This window comes from Brachyhypopomus gauderio, unplaced genomic scaffold, assembly GCF_052324685.1.
Source record: "Brachyhypopomus gauderio isolate BG-103 unplaced genomic scaffold, BGAUD_0.2 sc60, whole genome shotgun sequence".
Taxonomy (NCBI): domain Eukaryota; kingdom Metazoa; phylum Chordata; class Actinopteri; order Gymnotiformes; family Hypopomidae; genus Brachyhypopomus; species Brachyhypopomus gauderio.
Window position 1 is genome coordinate 2,043,292 of NW_027506881.1, and position 17,556 is coordinate 2,060,847.

General features: G+C 46.8%; 3 protein-coding genes across 12 annotated transcripts in view; all 3 read right to left on the reverse strand.

Moving 5' to 3' along the window:
• Positions 1-5,850, reverse strand: part of LOC143489287 (uncharacterized) — a 19,137-nt gene extending 13,287 nt beyond the window's left edge. For 3 of the 7 annotated variants that reach the window (XM_076988192.1, XM_076988194.1, XM_076988195.1), the window contains exons 1-7: positions 4,028-5,850; positions 3,495-3,624; positions 3,285-3,354; positions 2,802-2,918; positions 2,022-2,147; positions 1,309-1,449; positions 1,043-1,168 (exon numbers count right to left, since the gene is read on the reverse strand). In XM_076988192.1, coding sequence (XP_076844307.1) covers positions 1,043-1,168; positions 1,309-1,449; positions 2,022-2,147; positions 2,802-2,918; positions 3,285-3,354; positions 3,495-3,624; positions 4,028-4,206 — 889 coding nt within the window. In that variant the 5' untranslated portion in view covers positions 4,207-5,850. The remainder of the gene's footprint in view (positions 1-1,042; positions 1,169-1,308; positions 1,450-2,021; positions 2,148-2,801; positions 2,919-3,284; positions 3,355-3,494; positions 3,625-4,027) is intronic. The other 4 variants (XM_076988196.1, XM_076988193.1, XM_076988198.1 and 1 more) reach the window with 4 other exon arrangements.
• Positions 5,851-5,971: 121 nt separating this feature from the next.
• On the reverse strand, positions 5,972-13,077 carry eef1db (eukaryotic translation elongation factor 1 delta b (guanine nucleotide exchange protein)). 3 transcript variants are annotated; one of them, XM_076988199.1, is made up of 12 exons: positions 12,939-13,077; positions 12,757-12,869; positions 11,036-11,089; positions 9,705-10,540; positions 9,100-9,214; positions 8,924-8,995; positions 8,506-8,574; positions 7,900-7,984; positions 7,663-7,769; positions 6,873-7,067; positions 6,226-6,420; positions 5,972-6,113 (listed from the first exon to the last, which is right to left on the reverse strand). In XM_076988199.1, the coding sequence occupies exons 4-12, from the start codon at positions 10,535-10,537 to the stop codon at positions 6,075-6,077; spliced, it is 1,710 nt and encodes a 569-aa protein (XP_076844314.1). In that variant the 5' UTR covers positions 10,538-10,540; positions 11,036-11,089; positions 12,757-12,869; positions 12,939-13,077; the 3' UTR covers positions 5,972-6,074. The 3 variants fall into 3 exon arrangements, with proteins under 3 accessions (XP_076844314.1, XP_076844317.1, XP_076844316.1); XM_076988202.1 differs by lacking the exon at positions 9,705-10,540; XM_076988201.1 differs by lacking the exon at positions 8,506-8,574 and having other exon boundaries at positions 12,939-13,075.
• An 82-nt stretch (positions 13,078-13,159) lies between these two features.
• pycr3 (pyrroline-5-carboxylate reductase 3) lies at positions 13,160-16,214 on the reverse strand. Of its 2 annotated transcripts, XM_076988208.1 has the most exons (7): positions 16,084-16,214; positions 15,858-15,942; positions 15,347-15,411; positions 14,978-15,157; positions 14,110-14,322; positions 13,808-13,900; positions 13,160-13,710 (listed from the first exon to the last, which is right to left on the reverse strand). In XM_076988208.1, exons 2-7 carry the CDS (start codon positions 15,934-15,936, stop codon positions 13,528-13,530), a joined length of 813 nt encoding a protein of 270 aa, XP_076844323.1. In that variant the 5' UTR covers positions 15,937-15,942; positions 16,084-16,214; the 3' UTR covers positions 13,160-13,527. The 2 variants fall into 2 exon arrangements, with proteins under 2 accessions (XP_076844323.1, XP_076844324.1); XM_076988209.1 differs by lacking the exon at positions 16,084-16,214 and having other exon boundaries at positions 14,978-15,160; positions 15,858-15,931.
• Between the last annotated feature and the right edge of the window lie 1,342 nt (positions 16,215-17,556).

A 17,556-nucleotide genomic window follows, 5' to 3' on the forward strand; every position in this document is an offset into this window, starting at 1 on the left:
GTTACTGGACTGTACTACAGAGCTGTGCTATAGGGCTGTGTTACTGGGCTGTACTACAGAGCTGTGCTACAGGGCTGTGTTACTGGACTGTACTACAGAGCTGTTCTACAGGGCTGTGTTACTGGACTGTACTACAGTGCTGTGCTACTGTGCTGTGTTACTGTGCTGTGTTACTGGACTGTACTACAGAGCTGTGCTATAGGGCTGTGTTACTGGACTGTATTACAGAGCTGTGTTACTGGACTGTACTACAGAGCTGTGCTACTGGGCTGTGTTACTGGACTGTACTACAAAGCTGTGCTACAGGGCTGTGCTACTGGGCTGTTACTGGACTGTGCTACAGAGCTGTGCTACAGGGCTGTGCTACTGGGCTGTGTTACTGGACTATACTACAGAGCTATTCTACAGGGCTGTCTTACTGGACTGTACTACAGAGCTGTTCTACAGGGCTGTGTTACTGGACTGTACTACAGGGCTGTGCTACAGGGCTGTGCTACTGGGCTGTGTTACTGGACTGTACTACAGAGCTGTTCTACAGGGCTGTGCTACTGGGCTGTGTCACTGGACTGTACTACAGAGCTGTGCTATAGGGCTGTGTTACTGGGCTGTACTACAGAGCTGTGCTACAGGGCTGTGTTACTGGACTGTACTACAGAGCTGTTCTACAGGGCTGTGTTACTGGACTGTACTACAGTGCTGTGCTACTGTGCTGTGTTACTGGACTGTACTACAGGGCTGTGTTACTGTGCTGTGTTACTGGACTGTACTACAGGGCTGTGTTACTGGGCTGTGTTACTGGACTGTACTACAGGGCTGTGTTACTGGGCTGTACTACAGAGCTGTGTTACTGGACTGTGCTACTGGACTGTACTACAGGGCTGTACTACAGAGCTGTGTTACTGGGCTGTGCTACACAGACACCACACACATCACAGACACCACACACCACAGACACCACACACACATCACAGACACGACACACACATACCACACACCACACACTACACACCACACACACACAAACTTGCACACACACACTCACCAATACAGGCTGCCTTGTCTTCTCTGAAGCCGGTGTTACACACACATTCGTAGCTGCCGTCTGTGTTCACACACACGTTTCCCAGCTCACCACCACAGTTCTCCTCATAGCTACACTCGTCCACATCTGGAGTGAACAGAAACGCTGCCATCATATAACAACACAGGACAACACTTCACATGCAGTACACACGGACAGGTGAAACTAACACACTAATCCCACTTCACAAAGGAATTAACCCACCAACACAGCTGGAATTAACCCACCAACACAGCTGTGTCCATTAAGTGCTAGGACATATCCGGCGGGACACTGACAGGAGAAGGACCCGGGACTGTTCTGACACTCCATCTGACCCCCACACGCCTGCAGGCCAGTTATGGCAGCTAATAAACACTCATCGATATCTGCAACACACGCAAGAGCTGCGTTAGTACAGAAAACACTGACCATTCAATTTGTGTTCTAGTTAGTTTGGAAAGCTTGGAATACCGTATTAATCTGACAAACAATGCCATGAAATGATCACACAACTTACTCTGAATCTCTTATTCTTATCTTATCACTGTACAGAGCTAAACTGCACATGCACTACTGGGTGATGTCAGTCAGCAAAATCTGTGGACACATTAGGTCCCAATATTCAACTGTTTGATAAGAGTCAGTTAACAATAGAGTATGTTGAGTGTGTTGTGTTTGTTCAGTGTTTTGAGTATGTTGAATTCGTTGAGTGTGTTGATTATGATGAGTTTGTTGTGTTGTCAAAGTCAAATTTATTTATATAGTGCTTTTCACAACACATGTTGTCACAAAGCAGCTTTACAATCGTATGGGTCCAGATCCCTAATGAGCCAAAGGTGACAGTGTCGAGGAAAAACTCCCTACTCATTGTGTTGTAACACAATGATTTGGCTAAATTATGACCACTGGTGACAATCACACTCACGTGTGATTCACTATTCAGTCTCAGTGTGCTCACCTTGACAACCCCCAGCACTCATCAGGTAACCACGGAGACAGCTACATACAAATGAGCCTGGTGTGTTCGTACAGGTGCTGTGACTTCCACACGGTCCTGGATCTGTATGTTCACACTCATCAATATCTGAGAGAGAGAGAGAGAGAGAGAGAGAGAGAGAGAGGGGGGGGGGAGTGGATCATTATTATGGATAATTATTGGTGGATAATTATTATGGTTACTTTTACTATTATTATCATAACTGTTATTATAAATATAAAACAGTTATGGACGCAGTGGTGGATAATGTAATTGTAATGACAATATAGCCATTATTTTACTTCATTATTATTCTACTTTACTATGTTATTTAATTTTATTTTACCATTGTATGTACCCTATGCTTTGGCAATACAAATGTACATATTTGTCATGTCAATAAAGCCATTGAATTGAATTGAATTGAGTGAGAGAGAGAGAGACAGAGGGAGAGAGAGAGAGAGAGAGAGACAGAGGGAGAGAGAGAGAGAGAGAGAGAGAGAGAGAGAGAGAGAGAGAGAGAGAGAGAGAGAGGAGGGGGATGCAGGCATGTTGTATTATACTTTTCATGCTAAATGAACATCACTGCTCATCAGTGTAACGCTGAGTTTAACAGAGTGAAATGTCCAACATTATTTCACTGTATTTCATGCTACACACCCACATTTGTCTTACAGGTGCCACTGGACAGAGCAGAGTTTAAAAGTGGAAACCTGATGCATCAGTTGTGTGTGTGTGTGCAGGAGTGCATGTCTGTCTCACCCTGACACCCTGCTTCCTGGTGCAGAGTGTAGCCTACAGCGCACGAGCACTTAATGTGCACCTGGTTACCTTGGCAACCACTGGTTGGGCTAGGGGTCGGAGAAGTGGGGGTAGATCCTAAAGAAGAAAGAACTTTAATGGATGTGTGTGTGTGTGTGTGTGTGTGTGTGTGTGTGTGTGTGTGTGTGAGAGTGTGTGTGTGTGTGAGTGTGTGTGTGTGTGTGTGTGTGTGTGTGTGTGAGTGAGTGAGTGTGTGTTACCTGCAGTATGAGTGAATACGTGTGTGTGTGTGTGGTGTGTGTTTGTGTTACCTGCAGTATCAGTGGATGTGTGTGTGTGTGTTACCTGTAGTATGAGTGGATGTGTGTGTGTGTGTGTGTGTGTGTGTGTGTGTGTGTGTGTGTGTGTGTGTGTGTGTGTGTGTGTGTGTGTGTGTGTTACCTGCAGTATGAGTGAATATGTGTGTGTGTGTGTGTGTGTTACCTGCAGTAGGAGGTTTTGCAGTAGCATGAGTAAAGTTGCTAGCAACAAGGTCCATCTGCTCTATCTGATTCTGTTTAGAAACACAGACATGGAAAACAGACAATCAGCACATTTTTCAAATTCTTTCTTTTGTTTAGACAAAATGGACCAAATTAGCTGTAAAATCTAATAACAAAGAGGCGGGCTGGTTGAGACGAGGAGACGGTGGACCTGGACGGGGACCTGGTGCTTGGTCTGTGTGTGGTTGTATTGGAGGACATCATTGTCCTCGCGGGCACTGGGCAGACTGTTAGCAGCACACTGGATTACTAGAAACTGGAGGACATTACGAATTCCCATCCTAGAGACAACGATATGTGCAGTTTGTAAAATAGCACATTATATCTCTATGTATAACATACTTCTATACAAAACAGCAAAAGAAGAGGTCAGCTCAAAGTTTCCGTCCTGCACGCGCGTCCCGGATGTTACCTGTCGGACCCTCCGCACGCGCACAAAACAATCTCACGCGCTCAGAAACACACCGTTGTTTAGTTCTCACATATCAGTAGGAGACACATTACTAACTACAGTACCACTAGGGGACTTTTGCTATTGTTTTTGTAAGGTTTTCTGTAAATTAAACTTAACGATCGAGACAGCAGATGTATTGCGTGAATTCTGTTTTTCATTGATAAAGTTCAAAAAGTAACGCACATTAAACACAGTAGAAACGTCTGTAAAGGAGCCACAAGATAACACACCTGGAAATAACGTGGGTGTCGGGCTGAGCAAACGTGGTCGGTGCCGGGGAGCGAGTCCTGAGGGTGGGACTAGACCAAGACCTCCACATCCTGCACTTTAATGGTTTACTTCCCCTGAAACCCAAACCCAGCCCGCCACAGTCATGTGGGGACGGTACCGTTAACCACGACTGCACCATCTTACATTTACTGTGCTACAGTTTGAGACTCTCGTTTTAAATCATCATATATCTCCACCTTGGGTGGGACGGCCATCCTCACACTGAAGAATAAAGTACGGAACTATTTAAGCTTCGCGTAAAATCACGACCCTCTGTAAATAAAGCTCAAAACGATGTCGTTTTTTTTCATTTCGTTCCCGGTAAACAGTGAATATGTTTAAGGATTTAGTTATGTTATTACAAGTGAAATTACTGATAATGACTACTGATCACAATGACAACAAACATAAATGTTCAATGTTAAATAATAATCCTTTGAAAAACGCAATTAAAACACTAAACCTGAAAGCCCAAGTATAGTTTTGACCTTTATTTGCTCTGCCAGTACTGCCTGAGTGGCTGTTTGGAGGCACACTGACATCCACCCTCACAGGACACTTACACCCTCACAGGACACTTACACCCACACAGGACATCTACACCCTCACAGGACATCTACACCCTCACAGGACACTTACACCCTCACAGGACACTTACACCCTCACAGGACACTTACACCCACACAGGACACTTACACCCTCACAGGACATCCACCCTCACAGGACACTTACACCCTCACAGGACATCCACCCTCACAGGACGCTCACACCCTCACAGGACATCTACACCCTCACAGGACACTTACACCCTCACAGGACACTTAAACCCTCACAGGACATCCACCCTCACAGGACATCCACCCACACAGGACGCTCACACCCTCACAGGACATCCTCCCTCACAGGACATCCTCCCTTACAGGACGCTCACACCCTCACAGGACATCCTCCCTCACAGGACACTTACACCCTCACAGGACATCCACACCCTCACGGGACGCCCACAACCTCACAGGACGCTCCCACCAGGGCTTAATTTGAGCCGGATCCTGCCAGAACAGGATCTGGGAACTCTTTAATTTTGAAGCGTGCGTTCCGGTAACTGTCTGCCTCGATCCGGTAACATTTTATGTTGTCCGCTGTTTGCGTTCCGGCATCGTTTGATTTACAATTTAAGCACTGGCTCACACCCTCACAAGACGCCCACACCCTAACAGGACACCTACACCCTAACAGGACGCCCACCATCACAGGTTGTCCTTTTATGGCTCCAAAGGTTCTCAGTAGAGCTGCTCACAGCTGAGTCTGGACTATTCTACATCAACAGGTTGAGGCTGCAGAAACAGCAGCTCACATAATGAACAGCTGCCCTTTAGATACCATTAATGAGTTCGAAATGCTCCTTAGTACGCCTGTATGTGATTGGGCTAAAGTGTGCATGTGTTTTGGTTTTGGAGTAGAGACCTAGTCACCCCGTAGGACACTCGTGAACCAACTCCAGCCCCAGTATCACACTAATGTACACGCCTAGCTCACTAAACACTACAGTAGTGTGAGACCTGGGTTAGAAAGTAACTGCTTTGACTCGACAAGTAAAGAAAGAGGCACAGCAGATGTCAAACGTCAGTTCAACATAATGTGTCCTGTTACTAATGTTTATGCCCAAATCATCACTACTGATCAAGCTTCAACATCACTCAAAATGACTGGCCATATTGTTTATTTGGCCATAGATTGTTCATATGTTCACACACCAAGAACTGCAGATAAAAGATGCACAAGATGAGATTTTTAGAACACCAGCTGGTTGATGCCGCCTGGTTTTTGCACATTATCACGTGTGATCTCTGGTGTGTGGAGTACGTTTGAGTTTACACTCAAAAATTAATGGGAGGCAGAAAAAGTGAATTCAGAGTTCTTTATTGTCAACCGTCATTTTGTCAGTAGCAGTAGTGCATGGGTAAGAGTCAGTATGAGAGTGTTTTAAAGAGTGCTTTAGAGAGTGCTTTAAATCTTGTTGAAAGCTGCAACATCTACACTCTGGACCTGCAAAGAAACACACACTCTAGTCAGAGCTCAAATACCAACAGGGGTGTAACATTATGCAAGTATGTACATGAATATGCACACTGGATTTACATTCCTTGATTGCACTTACGTAATCCTCGAACTTGGTAATCTCTTCCTCCAGCAGGTCTGTTCCAACCTTCTCATCCTCAACCACACAGTTGATCTGCAGCTTCTTAATACCATAACCAACGGGGACCAGTTTGGAGGCCCCCCAGAGCAGACCGTCCACCTGCACGGACCGCACACACTGCTCCAGTTCCACCATGTCCGTCTCGTCGTCCCACTGCGCACACAGGGACAGTGTCAGGTACTCACACCTGCGAGGGCTGAACGGCGGTACTGATGCTGGGATCAGCCACCAAACCAGCTTCTAAAGCCTTTTGGCAAATGGTAAACTGACCATGTATAAGTACGTAAATGTAATGAATGTTACATACAGCACTGCAGATGCATCATACATGTAGTAAATAAATCACTAATGTAGCTGCATGTTTGCAAGCTTGGTCATCTGGGTTCATATGATATCAATATTTACTGGCTGTTGGTACAGCTCAAAACGCTCAAGTTTATCTCTTGGAAATATAGGAATTTATGAGTACTGTTCAAATGCACAATAATGGTTCGTGCTTTCTTTGGGAGACCTGATTCAACCTGCTGAATCTGTAGATTAGAGGCATTAAAAAAAGGTTTGGGTTAAAAAGTGTTTGGGTGAGTCTCTAGTCAGATGGAGCGTACCGGTTTGACGTCCAACAGGATGGAGGACTTGGCGATGAGGACGGGCTTCTTGGCCTTCTTAGCGGCGTATTCCTGCAGGCGCTGCTCTTTGACCCGCTCGGCTTCCTCGTCCACCTCGTCATCGCTGCCGAACAGGTCCACATCACTCTCCTCCTCTTCAGGGGTGCTTTGTGCTGTATGTGCTGGAATGGCCTTCTGCAGGAAGTAGCAGCAAAGATGGTGGCTGATGTAAAGCAGCGTGTGTGTGTGTGACTGGATATAAAGCAGTGTGGAATACGTTGGAGGACTGGGGCTGGGCGCCCACGTTGGAGGACTAGGGCTGGGCGCCCACGTTGGAGGACTAGGGCTGGGCGCCCACGTTGGAGGACTAGGGCTGGGCGCTCACGTTGGAGGACTAGGGCTGGGCGCCCACGTTGGAGGACTAGGGCTGGGCGCCCACGTCGGAGGACTAGGGCTGGGCGCCCACGTCGGAGGACTAGGGCTGGGCGCCCACGTCGGAGGACTAGGGCTGGGCGCCCACGTCGGAGGACTAGGGCTGGGCGCCCACGTCGGAGGACTAGGGCTGGGCGCCCACGTCGGAGGACTAGGGCTGGGCGCCCACGTCGGAGGACTAGGGCTGGGCGCCCACGTTGGAGGACTAGGGCTGGGCGCCCACGTTGGAGGACTAGGGCTGGGCGCCCACGCTGGAGGACTAGGGCTGGGCGCCCACGTTGGAGGACTAGGGCTGGGCGCCCACGCTGGAGGACTAGGGCTGGGCGCCCACGTCGGAGGACTAGGGCTGGACACTCACGTTTGGAGCGGTTCCATTAACTGTTGGTGCATGAGGCACAGGACGCTTTTCCAGCACGGACACTCGACTCTCCAATTTAGAGAGTGCAGAACGCAGTTCCTCCACCACTAGGACAGAGAGTGAGAACATGAGAGAGCGGTACACACAACATGGCCACAAACATGTGGACACCCCGCTTTATAAAAGCCTTTCAGCCACGCCCACTTCTGGATGACACACACACACACAGACAGACACCTTTGTGTAGACTCTGATTCTCCAACTCCAGGTTCATCACCCGTGTGAGGATTTCCCCCTGCTCAGCACTATCGCCTCCTGCAGTCTGAACACAAACACACACACAAACTGGAAAAACGGTGTCACTGGTCACATTTCAATAGCTACAGTAGAAACACACTACCTGTTTCTTCTGTATTTAGTAATGGTAGACAATAACACACATGCACACATTATAAAGACAAGACATCTTATCACTGATCACACACACACACACAATTACAATGGATAGAAAACAACTAGCAATCTAAAAATCACCTGCTTTCACACAACAAATAAAAGTTTAAAGTTGTTCTTCATTTTTGTAAGTACAGTATCTCCTGGACGTTTTATTTGGTTTGTGTGAAGTGACTATTAGGAGCAAAACTCACAACACAGCACCACCACATGCACTGGAGGACAGACATGTCCAACACACAACCAGAGACATGTCCAACACACAACCAGAGACATGTCCAACACAGCACAAACAACCAGGTGTCCACTCAAACAACCTGATGGAAACTGAGGGATCTGGGATGGGTGAAAGGCAAGTCCGTCACTCTGAGCTCACTCACACACACTTACAGTGGAGCTGTGTGAGGGGTTATGGGGTTTATGGGCCGAGCCTCTAGTTGGCTGCAAGGTCGTCTTCAACTGAGGGAGAGAAGTCATGTGAAGACAGAGCAGAGAGACGCAGAGAGAGACGCAGAGAGACAGAGAGAGACGCAGAGAGACACAGAGAGCAGACACAGACAGAGAGAGGCAGAGAGAGCACCCAGAGAAGGAGCCAAGGGCCCACAGACAGCTGGCGTCACACACTTCCCCACACACACACTTCAACACTCCCCCTCACACACTCCCCCTTACATACTCTCTGACACACACACAAACACAAGATCAAAAAGCAGAAAGTGAAAGCGTGTCATGTTTGTCTCTGTGCTGGGTCTCTGTGCTGAGTTAGGGTCAACCCCTACCCTACCCCTAACCCTGGGTCGGGACTCACCCCAGCGAGGGATTTCTGGATGTTCTGGCGAGCCCGGGCGATGTCCTGGAGAATGCTGTTGGCTCCTGAACCCTGTGTGAACAGAAGGTGAGGGAGATGCTGTGTTTATACACCAGTGGGTGGTGGAGTGTGTGGACACGCGCTGTGGTGGTGATGTGGTGGTGGTGTGATCACACCTGTGCTGGAGGGCTGGGTCCGTTCCTCCTTTCGTAGAACCTGCGCTCAGCCTCGTCATAGCGACGCTTGTCCAACCAGATCTTCTCATGTGCTAGGAAGTCGACTCCAGTCATTCTACACACAGAGCAGGGAGACCGGATCAGAACAACCTCACACAAGAACCAGCACCAGCACTTGAGCACGTCTATGTATCCAAAACAAATAATGGAAGGAGAAAAACAAAACGTACAAGAATGAATTAAGAAAATTTGGTTTGACAAGCTGATGACAAAACCAGCAACACAATGAAAGAAAACACTGAAGACCATGAGGGAGGAGAACAGAACATCGAGGAACCAAGTCAGGAGGAACCAATGGGCAAGAAGAACAAGTGGATCCAGAACACTGGATCACCAAGTATCATACTAACAATACTAATGAGACCTTGATGTATGTGACTACAGGTTAGGGTTAGAGTTAACCTCAAAATAATGGTTAAAGTTTAACCCTAATCCGAATGGTTAGAGTTTAACCCTAATCCGAATGGTTAGAGTTTAACCCTAATCCGAATGGTTAATCCTAATCTACTGTGAGTGCATTAGTATTACAGATTGCCAAGTCATACTTCAGTGATGAGCTACAACGGGCTACAGCAGTTTGGCTGGTTTTTGTTGCAAGAGCTTCATGGAAACGAGTCTCCGCCTCCGTGTAAAGCCTGCGGTCTAGCCACACCCTTTCACTGTCCGCATGCAGGAAATGACACCAAGCGGCGCCGCCCTCTTTCTTGACGGCACCGTCGTGAGGTTTCTCCTCCTCGGCTTTGTCGGGTCTGGCCTCCTGCGGGACGGTGCCCCTCACGTCCTCCGAGTCTACGTGCTCTTCACTGGCAGCCACGGCCTCGTAGTGGAGCTCCTTCTGACCATACAGGTTCTGGTAGAAACTCGCCTCTGCTCTGTCATAGAGCGGCTTCTGAAGCCACACCCCCTGGAGCGGTGCAGGCAAGAAGGGCAGGCCGTTGATTGGTCGAGATGTAGGGGTGCGAGGAGTTGGGGTTTGGGATAAGTAGCCCTCATCATATGATGCAGTGGAGGATGGGCTGTTGGGTAATAACTGGAGAACACCGGGGCTGTTTGCCGAATACGTCTGTTTGTGGGGCGGAGCTGAAAGACTCTCGGCCTGGTCAAAGACAGGCGTGTTCACCCACGCCGGCTGCACCATGTGCTGGCGGGCCTCCTGAGTGCCATGGAGACCGTGGGAAGCTGAGCTGGAGGTGGAGACGGTGCCGTTCTGGTGCTGTTGGAGTCTCAGGTAGTACTGACTCTCCGCCCTCTCGTACACGCCGCGCTCCAACCACACGGCGGAGGACTCGGAGCGCAGGCCCGGGGTCGCCGTGCTGGGCAGGCGGTCTGCTCTGACCTCGGGGGTCACACAGCCAGTGGCCACCAGATTCTGCTGCATTGTCTTGTGTCCAGAACAGAACGAAAGCGGAGCAGGAAACACAAGAGGGAAGAGAAGCAGAGTAAACAGGCACTAAAACACTAAAACATTAGTAACAAAGATGATTAAAGACCAAGAGGCACAACACGCAGAGACATGCAGGAGGAAAACATGCAAAGATCTTGGAGTGTGAAAGGAAACTCCAGTGTGGACCGCATGCTCTTTACCACGGGGTTACATGAACGCTTTGATACACTGCAAAGAGGCATAATCATGAAGACTGAGAACACACAGGTGCCTCGCAGTGCAGTGTAATCCCGCTGTACTAACATGACCTAAGACCTAACCAGTTCATCAAACAAGTCAACTGATGGACTGTGGGAACACAGGACACCACTGAACTAGTAATGGGAAGAATGGAAAATGCAACACACACCTGGGCAAAAACAGCCAATTATCATGACACTTCATGCACTGTTTACACACAAAAGTGATACTGAAACAAATAAACTAACTCACCTTAGTAGTCACAATATCGGCCAAGAGAAATGTCCTGACGTGAATGTGTTTGATCTTTCAGCAGGCAGCGTCAGGAAATAAATCAGATAACATTTAAAATAGAATTAGATTTTTTAAGTTTGAGAAAAAGTGTAAATATGCAGGAAACGGGTCCCAGTATTTTCCTTCTGGGGAACCCTAAACCTGACCCTGAACCTAAACCCAAACTTAACCCTAACCCTGAACCTGGGGACATGCAGGATAGTCCTGTTAATAATAATGTAGGCTACTCATTTGAGCAGAAGCGACGGAAATGCGTCCAAATACATGTTCGTGCACATTCGTCGCGTGCACCGGGTCACCGGGGAACGTGCACGCGCCTGACCGACGTGGGACGTGCGCGCGCTCACCACGCTCGCGAATAAAAATGAGCCGTTAGCGAGCGAATAAAGCCCAGACACAAACACTCACGGTTTCTAAACGCTGATGCGGCTGTTATATTCGCGCCGCAATAACAGTGGAGGTTCATTAAAAACACACGAGATGTGTTTTAAAGACGTTTGTAAAATAACATCATGAATATCAGAAGTGCGACAGACTCGCCTCTAGCTAGCATGTTAGCGGCTAACGCGAGTTAGCATCGCTCAGCGGCGAAGAGCCTAGCAGGCTAATTAACCCGGTTATCTACCTGTCTGTCTAACTAACCCGGTTATCTACCTGTCTGTCTAACTAACCCGGTTATCTACCTGTCTAATTAACCCGGTTATCTACCTACCTGCCTGCCTGTCTAATTAACCCGGTTATCTACCTGTCTGTCTGTTTGTCTAAACTAACCCAGTTATCTACCTGTCTAATTAAACCGGTTATCTACCTACCTGCCTGCCTGTCTAATTAACCCGGTTATCTACCTGTCTGTCTGTCTAACTAACCCGGTTATCTACCTACCTGCCTGTCTGTCTAATTAACCCAGTTATCTACCTGTCTGTCTGTTTGCCTGTCTGTCTAATTAACCCAGTTATCTACCTGTCTGTCTGTTTGTATAAACTAACCCAGTTATCTACCCGTCTGTCTGTCTAACCCGGTTATCTACCCGTCTGTCTGTCTAACTAACTAACCCGGTTATCTACCCGTCTGTCTGTCTAACTAACTAACCCGGTTATCTACCCGCCTGTGTGTCTAACTAACCCGGTTATCTACCCGCCTGTCTGTCTAACCCGGTTATCTACCCGCCTGTCTGTCTAACCCGGTTATCTACCCGCCTGTCTGTCTAACCCGGTTATCTACCCGCCTGTCTGTCTAACCCGGTTATCTACCCGCCTGTCTGTCTAACCCGGTTATCTACCCGCCTGTCTGTCTAACCCGGTTATCTACCTGTCTGTCTGTCTAACTAACCCGGTTATCTACCTGTCTGTCTGTCTAACTAACCCGGTTATCTACCCGTCTGTCTGTCTAACTAACCCGGTTATCTACCCGTCTGTCTGTCTAACTAACCCGGTTATCTACCCGTCTGTCTGTCTAACTAACCCGGTTATCTACCTGTCTCTCTGTCTAACTAACCCGGTTATCTGTCCGTGTACCCACACACGCCACTACGCCACCGGGCTCTCAGCTCTCATTATTTCTCATTTTCAGCGGCTCGTCGTTTCTTTATCGTGCCGGTTTGTGTCAGTTTGGGTCAGTCCGTCTCTCAGCACCACAGACACCCGGACCCGAATCCCCGGACCCACCCGGACGACACTCACCTGTCAGCGGTTCAGATGAAACGACCAGCGTGCCTCGCCAACTCGGTCAGACGTGCACAGCGCTGCGCGTGCGTGCGCGGGCGGGCTCACTCCCCAGGGCGCGCGGGGCCGCTCTGCACACACACTCACATTAACCCCGCACACTCAACACTCCCCCACTCATATTAACCCCGCACACTCACCAACATCCCCGACCGTGCGGGTCCACGCACGCACACGTCTCGCCTCGTTTGTGGTACACTGCGCGTCAGATGGTATCGTCCTCCACCGGAAGTGACGACGGCCGCGCGGTCATGACGCAGTTCAAACAGGAAGTGCTTAGTTTGTCTAACGCGCGTGTCGGGTTTGTCACGTGGAGGAAACCCCTCTCTCCACGTTATAAAGAAGACAAACGCGAAGAACGTGCAATCAACAACTGTTTATTTTAAAGTTTTCTGTATGACCTGAATGTGTTGGTACGTGTGTACCTTCTCAAAAGTAACAGTGCCATTTTGAACAAATTATCCATCTGCTCAGCTGTAGAATAAATGTGATTTGGCAATAACCTTTCAAATAGTTACCTTCTAACATTAAATTGAAGTGCATTATCTGTGCACAGGCTTTTCAATGAACCTTATGAAACCCCACACCAGGTATGCCTTATGTGATTGGAAGTTCTAGAGAATTTCCACATTCCTTCCTTCACTGCCCGACACTGGCTGTTCCCATCATCAGCTAGGCTTCGCTCATACTCCGTCTCTCAGTTCCCACCACCTTCTCTTCGCTCCCCGACTATCTGCGTCCCAGTTCTCGCGCTCTCTCGGTGGCCGCCTCAACGGCATCCACAGTTGCCGCCCTGATCCCCCCCTTCTCTAGGGCGTGAAGTCCGTAGGCTGTGGTCCCGCCGGGGGTGCACACTTCTGCCCTCAGCTGTGCAGGGTGCTTCCCCGTGTCACGCAACAACAGCCCCGCACCCTGCAGGATAAGGTGTTTGATGAGTAACCAATCAGTCTGCTCCAACTACTGTAACATGTATACAGTACTGTGAAGATGTGGCTGTATGCATGTGTACCAGTATAGTCTGGGCCGCTATGCGATGAGCTAGTGAACTGGGCATTCCCATCTTAACAGCTCCATCCGCCAGGGCCTCAGCAAACACAAACGCCTGTGGGACAAAGTGGATGAAACCACCATTACAGCTCGTCAAACTCGACACACACTAGCATCTCTGCAGTGCCGTCATCTATTCCTTAACACAGCCAGTTTAGAAATGGGCTTACACACAATTCTAATTACACATTAAAATAATTTTGCTTCCATAACAATAAAAACAAACTTATGTTCTTTTGCATGTTGAATCCAAATATCACTCACAAAAGCCACACCGCTGCCACTTAGGCCTGTGTGGGCGTCAATCCAGGCCTCCGGTCCCACCTCCACCAATCCGCAAGGTGAGAGGAGGTTCTTTAGCATAGAGCCCACCTCCTGGCTGGCAGCTGCTCCACACGCCAGGAGCACGGCTCCTTCCTGAAGCATGCACGGAAGGTTTGGCATCATTCGGATTACACACGATCTGCTTGGCAACAGCTGCAAAGAGAAAGAATATGAAATTACAACTGAGGCACAGTCTAGTGAATCAGTGCTGGCACTGAAGAGGGTTTTCCATCCACAGAGTTTTTGCGCATTTTGAAAATGCGCATGAAAAAAGCTGGATGGAAAAAGACCAAAATTCGAAAAAAGCTCCAAATATCGCAAAAAGATTTTTACGCTAGGAGGAGGTGGAAAAGTTAGACTATCGCATCGCCAAAATTCGGAAAAACTGGATGGAAAAGGGTTTTTTGCATAAACGATGGCGTATCATGCCTCAAGTCATGTGGTTCTGTACATGATCGCGATGTAAAGATGGCAAATGCATACAAAAACAGTTCTGGAGAGAGCAAAAATTGAATTTAACTTCTCCATGTATAGAAAAGAAAAAGAAAAAAATGTTTCAAAACCTCAACGCGCAAAAATGCGTAACTGCCAGATGGACGTAAAACCACTATTGTTTGGCGTCCTCTCACATGATCTAAAGTTTATTCGCATAACTGTAATGAATGGAAACAAGGCTTAATTCGCATTTATTTCTGCCGAAACTTGGAAATTGCGCATTATTTTTTCGAAAGGTTTGGATGGAAACCCGGTCTGAGTAGAAGTTAATAGGTCAATGAAATAAATGTGCATAAATTACAAGCTTTCACACCTGCTCGAGTGTTTCCAGGGTGACCCCGGCTGCTATGGAGACAAGGATGTGTTGTGGGGTGACATGCTTTGAGATGCCATTAAGGACTGTGGAGACCAGGTGTGGTTTGACTGCGAGGAAGACCAGACGCGAGTGCTGTACAACTTCCTCGTTTGAATGCGTGACTACAACTCCCATGTCCTACTGAGACAATCACACAATCAAACATGTTGGACACCAAAATATGGAAAGAAGGGCCTGTGAATATCTCTGTTCAACAATGTTTTCACATCACAAAACACCTCTCCACATTTGTTTGAAACAGTGTAGACCAGAACTATTATCAGTGTTAAACGTGTGTACAGGCGTGTCAGGCATGTGTTTATATACCTGGAACCGATGAAAGTTGTTTTTAGACGGAGCACTGACCATCACGTTAGATGGTATAACTTCATCTAGTAATAAAAACAACACATAGAACTAAAACAGCACAGTGAACAAAATAATGTGAATGTGGATCCAGTCTAAGCCATTTGTGATCTAGTGATTTAAGGTTCAGGAATGCCCACAGAAGCGATTCATTTAGATTCCCTTCAAGACCAGTCATATCTTCTAATGAGCACGTTATCTAGTGCGCATGCGTAATGAGAAAATAACAACGTGACACTGAGAATACGAATCCAAGATCGTGGGCTGGATTTATCTCCAAAACTCCCCCGCGTTATTAATATGAGGGATCAAGTTTAGCCTCAACCTTGCAACATGCACATCTAACCGCTGGATTTATACAGTTAGATGTAAGTATAGGATTTTCCAATTTTAACAAATCTATTAAAACAACGGATAACTTGATCTCCTAACAGCCCCATCTAAGCACAGCACGGATGTAATGAAGACACACCTGTTTTAAGGATGCCCTGCGCTATAGCCAGAGCCATGTGTCCTGCACCAATGAACCCAACCTTCACGGGGCTGTCCATGGCACCCTGAACAAAACAGCTCATTTCAGTTACCTTTATATAAGAGTTTATTTCAGGCACATTTATCGGTTTCTTTTGGACCTTTTGGGTTAGTTAAGAGGTTTACTAGCGTTTGTCAAGTATATTGTGGTTTATTAACGTACTTACAGCAGCTGACGTTTGGAGACTTAGTGAGAAATTAAATCAAACTAATGGGACAAGTGAAGAAATCCGCCGCGTTCTTCTTCTGCTGCTGCTGCTGACACAGACAGGTGAGACAGCGCCCCCTGCCGTACAGGAGACACCTGCTGTGCCGTAGTCTTAGACATGCGCCACCTAGCGGCTCGGAATGCAACGTAATATCCAGATACTGTTTTGGCATGTCGAGCAGATGTCTGATGGTCATTTTTGTTATCGTAATGTTTGTCATGAAGGATGAATCTGGCTAGCGTTAGTGTGTCTTGGTTCGTTAGTTCTGGCTACCTTTATGGATACCTGGTAGCTACTTTGACTTTGACAGAAATGCTAGTTCTAGCAAAATAGCTATTTCTACTCATTTCTGAATTTCAGGACGACATGGAAATGTTTATTGAAGAATGTGTAAAAAGCAAACTGATGATTAATTGTGTGTTTAAGCAATGAAATAAACACAAAAGTAATCGCATGTTTTTTTTACTACTTATTCATAGCCACAACTTTTTTTCATTAAATTGAAGCTAATTATAGTTTACATATGTGAATGGTTTATTAATTAATGTGCCATTCAAGCCAGTTGAAATGTCTAACAATGTTTTGTTTGCTTAATATTCTTATATTGCATTGAATTAACATTCTAAAATGCAAATATAAATCTAGGGAACATGACAATTATTCTGCCAGTGCTTTTGGAAAAGTAGTGAGTAATTAAATGGATGTCAGCTTCAGGTTGAACACTGTATTGCATTTGTCATTGGTCTCATTGTATAGTATGTCAGTGTCAGTTCAAAACGGGTAAAGTTCTCTTCCAGTGCGAATAACTGTGGCGATAAACCCCAAGTATCATATCTATAATTTGTTAGTAGCATGCCAATAAATGTATAGGAGTAAAATAAATCACTCCTAACATTCTGGAAACATATCCTTACTCACTGAAAGCATCTGGACATTAAGCCGTTTTTGCTGAATTTTAATAATAAATATGCCAGTAATCCAGTAGTTTAATTAAAAATAAAATATCTTCAGGAGACAAGCTGTGTGTGTAAATGACCAAATTAATCAAAACTATCTAAAATGAGGCGTACTACTTAAATACAAAATGTGGTGTACATTATCGTTTAAAACTTGTCAAAGGTTATAGATTTGGCTAAAACAATTGAGAATCAATGGGCATATTTAACAAATAAGCTCTTTATACACCGGATTATTACCACATACAAGCCGCTGAACCTACTGGTCTTGGAACTGCAGGTCTAGAACTGCGGTTGGCCGTCGTTACATTTCGAGCCGCTAGGTGGCGCATGTCTAAAACTACGGCACATCTAGAACTGCGTTTGGCTCTCCGGCTGTGCAGTTGGAGAGAAGATGCATTTATTTGATGTAGAATTTATCAGTAATTCCCCTGTTCTACCAGTTATATAAAAATGATCTAAAAAAAACACAATA

Coding starts and splice junctions, on each gene's coding strand:
- eef1db (XM_076988199.1), bottom strand. CDS start 10,537: ATGCAGCAGAATCTGGTGGCCACTGGCTGTGTGACCCCCGAGGTCAGA. Junction 9,215..9,704: donor CGTTGTAGCTCATCACTGAA/GTATGACTTGGC, acceptor CTCTGTGTGTAG/AATGACTGGAGTCGACTTCC. Junction 8,996..9,099: donor GACCCAGCCCTCCAGCACAG/GTGTGATCACAC, acceptor CTGTTCACACAG/GGTTCAGGAGCCAACAGCAT.
- pycr3 (XM_076988208.1), bottom strand. CDS start 15,936: ATGGACAGCCCCGTGAAGGTTGGGTTCATTGGTGCAGGACACATGGCT. Junction 13,901..14,109: donor GTGGCAGCGGTGTGGCTTTT/GTGAGTGATATT, acceptor TTTGTCCCACAG/GCGTTTGTGTTTGCTGAGGC. Junction 13,711..13,807: donor TAGCGGCCCAGACTATACTG/GTACACATGCAT, acceptor CTTATCCTGCAG/GGTGCGGGGCTGTTGTTGCG.